The sequence below is a fragment of the Nilaparvata lugens genome, unplaced genomic scaffold (genome assembly GCF_014356525.2).
Source record: "Nilaparvata lugens isolate BPH unplaced genomic scaffold, ASM1435652v1 scaffold6691, whole genome shotgun sequence".
Taxonomy (NCBI): domain Eukaryota; kingdom Metazoa; phylum Arthropoda; class Insecta; order Hemiptera; family Delphacidae; genus Nilaparvata; species Nilaparvata lugens.
In genome coordinates, this window is record NW_024092442.1 from 967 (window position 1) to 16,106 (window position 15,140).

Consider the following 15,140-nt stretch of genomic DNA (forward strand, 5'->3'; position numbering starts at 1 on the left):
GAAAAATAATTTCCCTTTGAGGGAAAAAATTCTCTACTGTCAAATTAAAGTGAATCTGTTACATCTTTATACTGAGTGAATCTGTTACATCTTTATACTGTAAAATTATAAAGTGATTGCAAATTAATACAATTGGTTTGCTTTCCAGCCGACAGTTAAGAAAAATTTCACAAATTTATATTGAAATTTTCTATGTGCTGTACAAACCGCAGGCGTTACTTTTTAAGTGTGTTCTCCGAGAATATCTATAGTAAATTTAGTATGAACAAGCATTCCAAAAATGGCTATAGATATCCTCAGACCTATATCACTTGGGGTATCAGCTCTATTGATGTCTTAACAGAGAGAGGTCAATGATCTAAGTTGATCTTTTACATTTCTTATCTGCAATGTCATACAAGCATTTCCAAAGTTCATCGGAATTTGTAACAATAGTTGAGAAATCATTTGCACTACAATAATGTAGATGACCTGTATCTAGTATGTCCAATAATTCGAAAATCTCAGATAAAATTGGAAAATGTACATTTTCTGTTTTTGTTAACGCTTGATCAACATCATTGCCTTGGAATCCTGTTGAAAATTTATTTTTTTGCAATAGAATCAAATTCATTGAATGAAATTGACATCAAGAGACAAGATAATTTTTTGAATTTAGCAAAGCTAAAACACTGCATGACCTCGATTATGTTATGAACAATAAAATTGATAAGGAAGGAATGTGCACTTAGCTGTAACAGAGTTGGCTCTGAGGGGGCGTATCTCTTGATAAGGTAGGAATGTGCACTTAGCTGTAACAGTTGTGTCTGAGGGGGGCGTATCTCGCGTCCTCACTCAATCAAGTCTACACTGATACTAAACCAAAATGTTCGAGGAAATATCTATATATTTGTTTACAACATTTCACTACAACAATACATCATAACTTCATCTTCAATTTTAATCAATTTATCTACAAACAAATGTATGGACGGTAATAGCACAAATAGTCTCTTATATCGTTCAAATTAACTGTGCTTAGAAAAATGTCTTTCAATTGTTTCGCCGAACTATAATTTTCACTAGATGATTTCTGAATTGCAATTTCGCATTCGTCATACCAGTCTATGCAGTTTTTTAAGGGGAGCAGACCAAAAAAATCGATTTTTTTTCAATTTCTTGATTTTGTCATATATCGATAGCTCCATTCTTCTGCTTCAAATCGATGTATCATATGAAAGGATCCGATCATCCACTGATGAGAAAAAAATTATTTACTGTCATGCTGTAACAGATTTTTTCTGTTCCAGTTGCTCATTTTTCACAGTCATTTTTTGTACATTTCCCAGTTTTACTCTTACTCAATTTCTGATGAAATTTTTATAAATTCTTGTACATTACAGTCTGTTATGTTACTACACCTGTAATGCTGATATAGAAGGCTTTGGAATACCATGATCATCTTAGTTTGATTATCGAAAGTTGTTTACATCGGTTCGCGTTTCGTCAATTTTCTAAAAACAGTATTTTTTCACTTTATGTACCTTTTTCTCAGGAACCCTTCAAGGTAGACGTCTGAAATTTTGTACAGTACTTTTTAGGACTATTATATACACTTTAGCGAGAGATAATTGAGAATTAATTAAAAAATCCCATTTATACAACTTTTTGTTATCAATACGGTGTTTCGAGCAGTAATTCAGGAAAAAAATCATATTTAGTAAATAAAATGTCAAAAACGAAAAATCTTGTGCTAAAGTATGTAAAAAGGTCATGTTAGTCTGTGTTCAAAATCTCACATCGATCGGGTGGATAGATCTCTAGAAAAAGGTACATAAGTTAACATTACGGCTTATGGGATTATTTTTTGGTCTGCTCCCCTTAACCTCACTTCCAACTGGTGGTCAGCAGCTAACCACTTTGTCGGATCCATAGTTGTCGAGTGAATGGAGTAAACTATGTGTAGGCTGGCACTATTATAGAATAATTAAACGGTCTTTCTTCATTAATAATTGTAGACAGACAACACGTGCAAGCTTTATGCAGTCTCAGTGCATGCAAGCAATAAACACACTGTAATTCCTTTCCGTTGTAGAAGAATCCATATCGTGCAAAGTTTCTTTTCTGAGCATTCTTATACATAGGCGCCAATTTCATACTTTTCATACGAGTATTCTTGCACAAGAAATTATTTGTTTGATACATATTTTTAAACAGCAAAGAATTATAATGTTGGGCACTGTACAACGCACACCTTCCATCGGGTCTATACTTATGTATCTTACATGCATCATAACACCACGAAGTGGTGAAAAAGCTGAAATCGGGCTTGAGAAAGTCCTCCGGTATGCATTGTACGTTAGAATGCAATCTTCTCAAAAACTTTGCTTTTTCAGTTCCTTTTGTAAAAATTTTTTCATAACCTGCGAGGTATTCACGGATAATTGTCTCATTCCATTCCAAATCTCCATTGCTCCATTTTATTTTATGATAGTTACGTTCCAGCCATGTTACGTCGTTAAACAATTTTGTAGTCAATTCCATCTTTGGAAATGGTGATTTGAAATGAAATACAACATAATTATTGCTCTCATCGACAAGCAAGTCCTTTACAATAATTTGATTACAAGTTTGCTTAAACCAGTGAAGATCAACCGTAGCAATTTTCGTAGGTGTATGCTTTTGCACTCCTTTCTGTTCCTCTTCTCGTTTCTGTTCCTCCACCTCTGGCGCCCCCTCCTCCTCCTCCTCCTCTCCCGACTTCTGGATTGGTGTACTACTCCTCCTTGGTTCATAATAGAAATTTGTTGATTCAATATCGTAAAGTAGCGACGACTGAGTTTGAGCTTTGTCCAAAATATCAGAATCAAGATCACACTGGATACCAATAGAGCGAGTTTGTGGCTTGTCCAAAATATCAGAACACAAAGAATAGGACATGATTCCTGTCAAAGGTAAAACTGATAATGGCTTACATTTGGTGCAGTACACACCTTATAAACCTGCAGTGATGCACTCTCTCAACAAATTACTGAACTTCTTTCACCATGCTCGTGAGTGGCGTGTACTCCATCACACGATCGCTAATTAAAACGCAATATGCGGAAGTATTTGCAGGTACTGCACTATTAAATTCCATTTCAATACGAACATCTGTCGATGTTTTCAAATGACTTGGTTGGTGTGAACAATCTACAACAATCAGCGGTGTGATTCACAAAATGTTTTAAAATCGATTTCGTTCCGAGTTCGCTATGATTGAATGATTATAATACGAGGGTGCGAAATCCAGGAACATCCGGTATAAAACTTCCTTCTTACCTAGAGATTTTCGTATGGATAATATCACTATTCAAATATACTTTAACATTGTAAATATTACAGCTGTCAAAATAAGATATTGATTTTTTAATTTTATTCTTTCGATCAGTTTGAAATGCAATTATAATATATTTTGGAGTATCAAAATTCGATGTCGTGCATACTGACCAAGAATGAACAAGTTAATTTTGCAAATTGGTAATTCACAAATTTCCCAATGGCGGAAACTTAATTTCAGTGGAGTGTCGGCATCGAGCAGTCTCTAAAATTTCAATCGCACATGATCTTCTAAAGTAATGTAGGGCATCCGCCATTGGAGCTTAGTAATTTTTACACTAACCTCTGTACCGGTTGCAGACTCAATGCAATTGAGGTCTGAGGGCGACCTCAATAATACAAGCTCTTGTTTCAAGTTTAATTATTCTTTGAAAATCTTCAAAAAATGGAAGGATTAATTTCAACGGCACACAGAAAGTGAATTTATTATCTGTTAGCTCATATCCTGCTCTGTCAAAACCAGCTAAATGATATGTTTTTATCAGATGCGTTCTTCACAAGAATAGCTTAATTGTAGAAGTTAAACCAATTGATCTTGATTTGGAAATTTGTTGACCTGCTAATTCGTATCGTATTTCATCAAAAAGGTTGCCCACTATGTTACTGCTTAATTTATAGTCTGCCGCAACGGGTGCACCAGCAGCTCCAGTTGTTACCCCACTTTCGTTAATCGCAGGGGTTGCCGGCTTTGTACAGCTCACCGTTCCCTCAATTAATATAAAAGATTTGCAAGGTAGAGTATAAACATCCAGTGAATTTATTCCAATTCGAGCTTCATCAGAGTTCTTTATCTCTTGACCCGAATAAACTGTATGTGTATGAAACTGGAATTTGGTTATGTCATTATGAAACTGAAGCTCTGTCTGTACGTCCTGAATATCACTAATTGCGGCCCCTCCTGACATGTCGCCAATCAACTATAAAACCTAATCTTTCCAAAGTTCTCGCACTTTTAGCTGATAACGCCTATTATTATGTTTACTAGATGTTGACGCTATCGCGACCTTTTCTCTACTAAGGTCCTGATTATGCGTACACGTACTACGTGTACGCGGGTTGAAAATAAGATATCCCATTACTTTTGTTTTCACGTATGTGCAGTCTAATTGTAATGTATCTCCGCGGAAATCAATAAATGATCCGTTCTGGTCTGTTACCTTTACATTAATAGTTTGAATTTGACGTGTATTCAAAGGTACATAAATAATTGGAGAGGGTACTTTATTTAATTAATAACTGCTAGGAACCTTTGGCAAAAATTCGTAGATTATATGTTTTTCTTTTCCATTAGAATAACTGCCACATGCTAAATTACATTTAACAAGAATACCATCAATGCTCGATATGTTAACCAGATGTTTGGAATAATACCATTTATTTGCTTGTAAAACTACATTATCAAAACCTAGTATCTTAGCAATCGAATCAGAGCGTGTTAAATCAATAGGCTTATCAGAATAAATTTCAATCTTCATAGTATTTGCATTTGCACGTATAATAAGTCTATTCTCCTTCTCATCATAGTTCAATTTATGCTTTATAGACTTTATAATATCCTCAAGTCATATGCACTGGTATCCAACAAGATTAACTTATCACCATATTTGAAGCTAGAATTTGTTCCTTTGTTTACATTTGCTATACTATTGTAACTACAAAAATTAATCAGACCAATTTCCCATTCACTATTTTTGTCCCAATTCTATAATTTCTTGTAAATGTTCGTAAAGGTTACTTGACTTTGATCTTAACGTTATAACGACCATCTTGAAATGTGTGTTCAACACAAACACTTAATTACAACTGATTTGCAAGAAACAATAACGTGAGATGACCACAATATCACTATCTAATGGTTGCAGGTGATCCAAATTATAAAATATATTTACTCCATTTCTTTTTTCCAATAATTGTCCAATTCGTATGGAGGTTGTAAATTTCCAATTGGATCAAAATACCATACATTACTTCCTACCTCTTATATCAATCCCAGTGTGTCCCCGGTTGGGCTGTGCTTGTCCAAATTCACGATCGCTTTTCGTTTTTTAGAATTTTTTTGTGGGTAATGCTCTAGCATAGATAGATAGATAGATAGATAAATGACTTTTATTTACACTTTACAAAAAAGTGATGTGGGCGAAATTGAGGCAATAGAAGCCCCCTCTTCCATTTAACCCACGATGATGAGTACAAAAATATAAAATACATTACAATTTGAAATTAAATGATAATTAAAAATTATAAGGAAACTACTAAATCAATTTGCTACAAATTGAATAAATCAAGAGGAAAAAAGAGAAAACTAAAAGCAAGAAATCTTAATAGTGAAAAAATCTCACTCACACAAAACATTCACACACACACACACACACACACCCACACAATCACACTTACACTCACACCTCTAAAGAACATAGAGTAAAACCGCCTAGTTAAGCCCTCCCCCCTGATCCACGCCACGACAGCCGCACTGAACCGGCGTTGACTGTCAAGCAGCCTAATATGAGCTGGCAGTGAATTCCATAATCTAATCGCACTAACATGGAATGACTTATTATATAGCTCAGTTCTGTGAATTGGAACGGACAATGAGCAAGCTCCATGACGCGTCCCACCCCTGCCAACATCACCCATGAAGCGAAACCCTGCTGCCAAGTAATTGGGAGACCGAGATTTCAAGAGTTTGAAGAGGAACATGAGTGCATGGAGACTCCTGTATTCGTGCAGTCTTAGAAGTTTGAGCTGTCCAAAGTATTGAGTAATATGTTCGTCACGTCGTAAACCAAAGATGAAGCGCACACAGTAATTCTGAGCGCGCTGCAATCTCTGAGTAAGTTGAACAGTCATGTCCATAGTCACTAAGTCACAGTAGAAAAAAAAGGGGAATATCAATGTTTTAACTAACATGATTTTAGTAGGAAAAGGTAAAAGGTGTCCAATCCTTTTCAAAGAGTTAATCCCAGCTACAACTTTGTTACTGGTCGAGTTTACATGGTCTGTCCAGTCGAGAGTATTTGTAAAAGTCAAACCAAGATTCTTCACCCTGGTGCTGTAGTCAAGTTGAACATTGTTTATTCTTATGCGGGGTAAGTCATTAAGGCTTAGTCTAGTCAAGAGTCTTGAGTGACCTACAACCATGACCTGCGATTTGCTCTCATTAATTTTTAAACCATTATTCTCCGTCCAGGTTATCACACGGGCAAGGTCATGGTTCATGTCACTCACAGCTGTCGCCGCATCACCAAGCTTGAAATGCTTATACAGCTGCAAGTCGTCAGCATACAAGTGATGCTCTGTAGTATTAGTACATGAGTCAAGTTGTCAATGTATGCACTGAATAGCAGAGGACCCAAGATTGAACCCTGAGGGACACCTCGTCCCACTGGTCGCCAGCGCGAAGAGGAACCCCCAAGTCTCACACACTGACGTCTATTCTGCAAGTAGGACCGCACCCATGCCACCGTCGAACGAGAGAAACCCATACCCTCCAGTCTGTACAATAGGATGGGATGGAACACACAGTCAAAGGCCTTGCTGAAATCAACAAGGACAATGAGTGTGAGCTCCCTGCCATCCATTGCTCTGCGAACGTCATCAGCCACCTTGAGAAGAGCAGAATTGGTGCTGTGACCAGACCTGAATCCTGACTGGAAGTCGCTAATAAGCCCCCTACTGCAAATAAATTCACTCATCTGTTTGTGGACAATCACCTCTAGTACTTTGGAGAGCACAGATAGTAAGCTGATGGGTCTGTAGTCTGAAAGGGAGGACGGGTTGGGAGTTTTGTTTAAGGGTATGACTATAGATGACTTCCAATTTTCAGGAAAAACGGAAGTCATGAGAGATGTATTTATGATGTGGGTGATGAAGGGAAGTATGAGGGGAAGCATAATTTTATGAATTTCAATGGTAGATCATCAGCCCCAATAGCATTGCTCTTTATTTTCAGTACAGCGGCCAAAACGTCACTTGCTGAGACACATGAAAAGTAGAATGGCTCTCCAGTTACTTGAGCTGGCAAAGAGTTGATGTAGTCATGGGCACGATCCAAGCCAACTGGTATGTCAGTAAAAAAGTTGTTGAGATCGTCCAGTGAGTGAGACACAACAGGCCCGCCCCCCTCTCCACCAACTCCAACAGACCTCAGTCTACGCCACTTACAAGCAGATGAACCAGCAGAGGAGATCAGATTTTGGAAATATCTGGATTTGGCGTTTCTGATGGTCTGCTTGCACAAATTTCTCATTCGCTTGTAGCTATTGAAATCCACAGAGCTCTTTGTGCGTCGTGCAACTCTACTACACCGATCGCGCTCGGCCATCATCCGACGTATTTCTCTTGAAATCCATGGAGCAGGATCCCTTGTCACTCTGCGCTGCACAAGTGGAATATACTTATTGAATAAATAGGATACACCATTATGCAACTCATTCACCATGTAATTAACATCATTAGTTGCGTAAATGGTTTGCCAGTTCAATGTCATCCCCTCATTGAATAACTCATGGTAGTTGATGTTTTTGTAATCTCTGTATTCAATGATTTTCGGCTTCTGTTTGGGACTTTTTAAGCCATATACAAGGTAAACCATATCATGAGCAGACAGTGCAGGGAAAGGGATCTGCCCATGGCCAACAGCCGACCGCTCATCACAAACAGCAATCAGGTCCAAGAGCGTATCAGACGTAGCGGTATGATGAGTCGCCTGGAGGGGGAGCAGGGTCATGCCACCAGTATAAAACATAGTCGTGAGTTGAGTCTTGTCATAGGTGTCACGTCCTAGTAAGTCAGTGTTAAAGTCTCCCATTACAGCTATATGGCTGTACGGCAGCATGAGACGCAACAGGGTATCTCCAAAGTCACTCATGAATCCTATATGAGGTGGTCGATAACATACTCCAATCAGCATTTTAACATTATGAGATTTAATTTCAAGGAACATGTATTCGGGTCTATTTGGAATCGATGAATCGGATGAATACTTATGACTCGGCAGCAAGGCGCGCTTAACAAACGCAGCAACACCTCCACCGTTTTTATGTAAGCGATCGTTACGAAGGAGTACATACCCATCAAGTTCCACAAGCCTATTTGAAACGTCAGGTTTCAGCCAAGACTCCGATACCAAGACAACGTCACAATCCTGGCCTCCGAATACATGCCTGAATTCGTCGATGTGACAGAGGAGGGATTGTGCATTCACATGAGCAATCTTCAGTCGGCCGGGAAATGGAGTGACCGCCCGCCTAAGCAGCTCGCCGGTGCTCAGCGCGGCAGCATCGTTATACTGCTGTGTCATTCAAGTTGTAGAATAGATTGGGCATTAATGACGCAGAGAACAAGAAGAAAAAGGCAAAAACTAGGCAGCTTAAAATTAAAAGATTCAAGTTTAAAAAAGACAAACGTACCACATTCACACCAACACATATACAACAAAACAACATTATAATATTGAAAGAGTAATACAAAATGGAATGCATGCAATGATTTGAGATTGAGAATACTCAATGATCTTACTCGTAACTGGCCAGTGAAATTCGGCTCCATAACTATTATGAATGGAAGAGAGGGGGAAAAACAGTGTCTGACTCAATATTAGAAGAAAGGAAGTTTCTCAGCTATATAAATGCTCAATTCACTACCATTTCTAATTGAATGAGATTTATCACAACAACAAAATTATTAGTGGATTGGTAGCAGCCATTAATATGAAGAACAAAAGTTTTGAGGGAAGATGCAGTAAAACAAAATAATCATAATGATAAAAATACAGGAAAAATAATGTTGGAATAGAGAGAAATGTTAGGACAGATTAAGTGATGTTACTTTATGAATTATAAACTATTCTGAAATAGTGTAGTTGATTAGAAAAATATAGAACAAAACTGAATGATGAATTGCATGCTGAGGAAAAATAATGATACAAAAAATGAGCGGTTAATCGTTTTGATTGTGACACAGAAAAGAACGAGAGCATGATTTTAAAAAATTAGAGGAAATAACGATATTGTTATCATGTACTCTTGCTGTGAAGATAAACCCTATATATCAGGAAAAAATAGAACAGAGAACAGAGGGAGCAGATAAGAAAGACGTAACCAAGATAACGGGATTACGATAGACAACTAGATGACAATCTATAGATGCTACTCTTCATTCACACACAGAGATAATTATGCAATGTAGACATCAAAATTATTTATGAATTTGACTGAATGGCAATGTTTTGTTGAAGGAGATGTAAGACTGACTCAGATTTTATCCATCCAGCCAATTAAAGAAGAATGGTAATTTAAAAGTTAAAAATTAATTTTCTTCAATCAGTCAAATTGAAATCCTAAAATGAACTGAATTTACTGTGGTAATCGACTGGAAAAGCAATAACTCTTGAATATAATTATTAACTGCAATAATAATGGAACTATTAATTAACTGAAATGATTAACAATATATGCAAATAAATAATATGTATAAGATAGAAAACTGTTCTTTTAAATTATTTTCCTTGAATTCTTAGTTAATATTTAGTCCAAGGTGACATGCTTATCTGAATAGATACAATCAGTGCTCACGACTCACTGGAATGAATTCTGTCACCCTCGCGCCACATCACTCTGCCGTCGATCGTCCACGCATTCCTGATGCCCACTCTAGCTGCCACCTCACGGAAGTGAGCATGTCGTCGTCTCGTGAGGTCCTCTCTTATAGTGATATCAGAACCCTTGAGTTGCCTCCTCGCCGATAACACCGAACGCCGAGTCTGGTAGCTCACGAACTTGACGATGACAGCTCTCGGTCTCGCCTGAGTCGCTCCAGTACCAGGAAGACGTCCCACTCTGTGGCAGCGGTCGATCTGCGCTGCATCCACCGCGATTTTCAATCTGTCACTACACAGCTTGGTGACAATCTCGGTGACATTTTCTCCATTCACCTCCGGAATGCCAAATATTCGTACATTATTGCGACGTTGGTATTGTTCTTGAGAGTCCAACTTAAGCTCATACAATTCGGTACGAGATGCTGCCTTTTTTGTAATGTCGCGAATTTCAGCCTCCAATGAATCGATTTTTTTCTCCATAGCCGATAAACGCGGTTCATACTCACTCTGGATGCGCGCTCTTATCAGCTCATCGAGATTATCATTCAGCTTTAACACAACACGGTCGACGATACTATCAAGGAACTTGTTATCTGACAAGAGTTCGGCTACAAACTCCTTGAGCATGCCTTTATCAGCCGGCCACCCCTCCCCTTGGTCGATGACGAGGATGATGCTGACGACGGGCGATCGCTCGATGCCGAACCCTTATCGCCGCCGGTTGCGACCTTGGCTAGCTTGCTCCTTAGCACTGCTGGCGAAGATTTAGACATGATCAAAATTAAATTTATTTAAATCACAGTAACCACTCAAGATGAGAACTTGAAACTTGTGATGATTGAAGATGATCACACACAGCACGAGTCAGCCAAAAATTAGAACTCAACTAACACAAGAACATGCAGAACTCGAGAAACAAACGGGAGCCGAAATGAACAACGTCAGGCCGTTAGCATTCTTATCTCACAATCAAAGCATATATATTCCTCTTAAACGAATTTGTAATAAGCTAGCCCAATCCATTAAATCATAGGAATACTCAATTCTCCTTCATATTTCATGGTTTTTTCTTGCTCTTCTTTGACCTCTTCTACTCTTTCTTTGTTGTTCTACGTTTCTTAACTTGAGGGAATAAACTCACACCATATGATGATTTGGGGTGTGGGGGAATTAAAATCGCCCACCACTACGCGGGGGGTACGGCTTCAAATAATCCCTTTACCTGCTATATGTTGTTGTTCAACTGAAGCTATAGCCTTGCGTCTAATATCATTAGTATAACCTTTCCTTTTCAATTCTTCTTCTTCTTCTTCTTTCTCAAAGAACCACCAAAGTAATTTTTAGCTTTCATTACATTCGTAACAAGGTAACTGAGACCTCTCTCGGCTAGGGGAGTTTTCGGATTTTTAAAAATTTCCCACGCTGCGTTCGCTAGAATTCTGTCAGCTTTGGCTCAATTAGAATTATCACTATTTAGTGAATATACTATATCGTGGGCCTTACAAGCCTGGTCAAGTTTGTTTATTCCAGGATCTCCACGTGCTAATCGCTTTTCAAGTTTGGTTCCTGGTCCGCAATACTGGTAGCCAGGTGCTATGGGGATTCAAAGGGTGTTACATCGATCAATTCATTTAAAATAGTTGAAGTAATACCTGTAGCAGCCCCTGCCGCCCCTTAAGTACTTTCGCGGCCGAGCTTAAGAAGCTCTCCCTCGTTTTCTTCCACTTTGCTTTCTCTTACATACCACCATTTTCATACCTTTCAACTCATGGTGAACATTAACTAAAGTTAATTAATTAATCATTACACTAATTAATCTAAAAGAAAAATGGAAATTTCTATTAATTTGGAATAATACTTTGAATTCATCTATTCAGATCATCTATTTGAAAATGCATTTCAAATAGCTGATGTGAAAAAGTCAAACACAAAATAATATTGATAAGAATGAATGGAATACCAACCAGCCATGTGTACGATGCATTCATTCATACAAGACCTTGCAAGGCACAACAAGGAAGGCAAGCGTTGAGCCGACCTTGACACAGTGAGCGATCGGCGATGTTGTCAGCTCATGCGCATGCTTGCGCGTGCGTGCATACATCAAGCTATATAAAACACATTTTTAATTTCTTATCACTTAATGCAGCTTGCGTAGTGGAGAGTGATTGAGTGCACTTGTCTACACGTACTAGCTGCCGAGGAGGCCTATCACAATTGGCGAGCACTGCATACTCCACAGAGGTTTAGCTCGAGGCTAACATTATTGATGTAAGTAAAAATTTTTGTTACATTCTCATATTTTTGTGAATAACACTAAATTGATTTTTATAATATATATTTGGTTACAGTTATTAAATATTTCATTGTTTTTCACAGCATTTTCTCACCTCACTACTCGGTCTCATAAGCAGTTGTGCTCTCGTGAGGGAAACTTACCTGCATCGAGAAAATCATAGCGAGGAGCTAAGCTGGAACAATACCTGAACCGAGTCGAGGAGCTGAGAGAAGCATATCCGATTATTTCATTTCGTCAAATCAACACATGTAAGTTCATTTTTACTTAAATTTTTCTCTCTCCGAGGACAATATTGTTCTCCATGTTAGATCCTTCACAAGGAAGTAAGAGGAGCTCATTTTCAAACATGAATCTTATCTTGACAGTGTTTTCTATCATCAATGAGATAACGCATTTTAATATTTAACCAACCAGTAGCAAAGTTGATGCATTTCATTTATTTACAATATTGCACACATACTTGATTTTGATCTTTCTTTGTCAATCTTGTTCTAAGCCTGTTTCATCTGAAGAATCTCGTAAAAAATTCCAGATAAGTTTATTTAATTGTTCTTTCGTTAAATGAGCATTGTTTTCTATTATAACCTTCTTAATTCTATTGATAGACTGTGTAATTATTGCCAGACTACAGTCCAAACTTCTTTTCATCCCAATTTCATAAAATAAATTGTCCAATAAAGGTTATGCACGTGCGACTTTTGAATTCTTCACTAATTTCACGTTGAAAAAGAATACAAACACATGAAACAATTGATTTTGAATTTAGAAAGATTAAGATCCGAATTGACAAAAACAAAATCATTCTACTTAGCACTAAAAAACTGTAAAATAAATATTAATTACTGTATTGTTCCTCATAAAACTAATGAATAAAGCCGATTAAGATCAATTAAAAAATGATAATCAATTAAGGTTCACCAGAGAGTTATGCAAAACTTTTGTTATAATTAGATTTATGAGAAAGCAAACCAGCATAATTAATTTCTCACTATATTCCTCTCATAAACCACGTACAGGGTATAATCTATAAAGTAATAAATGAAGATCTTTGATATAATTCAATATATTAGTATATTTTGTAATTCAGTTTAATTAATGAGATACTATACTTACAAAGATTGGGCTATCAATGCGATCGTCACTCACCTAAAAAGAAAGAATGAAATTACAACACAAATAAACATTTTTTTTACAAACAGCATTAAAAATACATAACAATTTGAATGTTTTTCAAGGCTCATTTTTGTTATTACATTGAATTCTATGCATACCTCTCTGTTTGTGATCATGAGGTTTACCAGCATGTAATTTTCCAGTTTACTCAAAGCTTGTAATTTTTCAATTGTCTGCCTACGATTTTATTTATTTATTCATTTTTATTCGTTGATATAATTACAAATCATATGAATATGATCGGGTAGAACAACAGGCACAGCCCAAAACTATTCTGTTCCCAATTTTGATAAATAATGAAATGTCCGAACATTTTTTCTAAAGGAACAGAATGGTATCACTTAATTGATTAAAATGTCTATATAATGAATTGAACGCACAAATCTGAAGACTTTAACTCAGACTCCGCACCAAACACATTATCCATCTCAGTACAGTAGCTTGATGTTGTATCAGCAAAGACAAGATCACTACTAACAGATTAGCTTGCTCTAGCTTATTATTATTATTATTATTATGAAAAGCACCTCTAGCGATAATTTATTGTACTTTATAGTACTCTACTTTATATATTTGGTTACAGTTATCAAAATTTCATTGTTTTCACAGCATTTTCTCACCTCTCAACTCGAGGGGTCAAAGGCAGTATCTACACCTGAGAGGAATCATCATACCATAGGCCGCTATCTACACCTGTACCATAGACCGCTATCTACACCTGTAGCATAGGCCGCTATCTACACCTCTACACTCGAGGAGATTTACGCAGCATCAACAGTACATAGTACATTTTTACTTCGATTTATCCTCTGAGGAGGAAAATTATGCTCGAGCACAGTTTTTCTCCTCCGAGCACAGTGTTTGTCCTCGGAGGATAAAAAACCTTTACATTATACTGCATGCTTGTGATTTTTTCACTTCATCTGTATGATGAGCTTCTTCTCTTCTTCTTTTTTCTTCTACACTCATCAGATATAAACAAAACGGTAAATGCATTACTTTTTCAATGGTTCAACGATAATATATTTACAAAACACACATTGTAGATAGTGATAGTTATGTAAGAAATAACCATTCTTGCAAATAGTCTGCTCTATCAGTAATGGTTTGCAAATGTAACAATGTAGATGGTGTGGGGTAGTTTTTCAAAGTACTCTCCTTGTACAGATAAATCTTCTGGCATATTAGTAAATGATATATATATATATATATCAGCTGTGCTGAATAATAAGTATTTTCCGGCTCTAAATTTTGTAAAATAACATGAAAATGTTTCATTATCAGTGATTGAGTGTCATATTTTTGTTTCCTTTCCAGTTCTCCACCTTCAAAATTTTCTAGTTTTAGTTGTTTTTGAGTAAAAAAGAACTAATTTCAGAAAAGTGGAATCATAACCTCATCTCGGACATTTAAATTATTATCTAAATTGGAGGAAATAGTACAAGGATTATCCTTAGTTTTTCTTCCCATTCAGTGCTTCCTGTAAAAATTATAATAATAAATAAAATAAATATAATAAAAACATGATAAATATCTTTCTTCATATAATCGTAGAATATTATTATCGTAATTCTCATCTTCAATTGTTATATTTCCTTCCCTTCTACAATGGGCTAAACTTTGCATGTTCGTTGACTACACAATCATTTTGATCCCAATCTCCTATACAAACTGAACAAAATACGCAGCGCACAATATCCGGTTCACTTGCGA

The 15,140-nt window shown here is 36.8% G+C and overlaps 1 protein-coding gene across 1 annotated transcript; it reads right to left on the reverse strand.

Annotated features, from left to right (window-relative positions):
- Window positions 1–7,207: 7,207 nt before the first annotated feature.
- Window positions 7,208–8,656, reverse strand: LOC120356408. The gene has a single exon (XM_039445350.1). The coding sequence runs from the start codon at window positions 8,654–8,656 to the stop codon at window positions 7,208–7,210; it is 1,449 nt and encodes a 482-aa protein (XP_039301284.1).
- Between the last annotated feature and the right edge of the window lie 6,484 nt (window positions 8,657–15,140).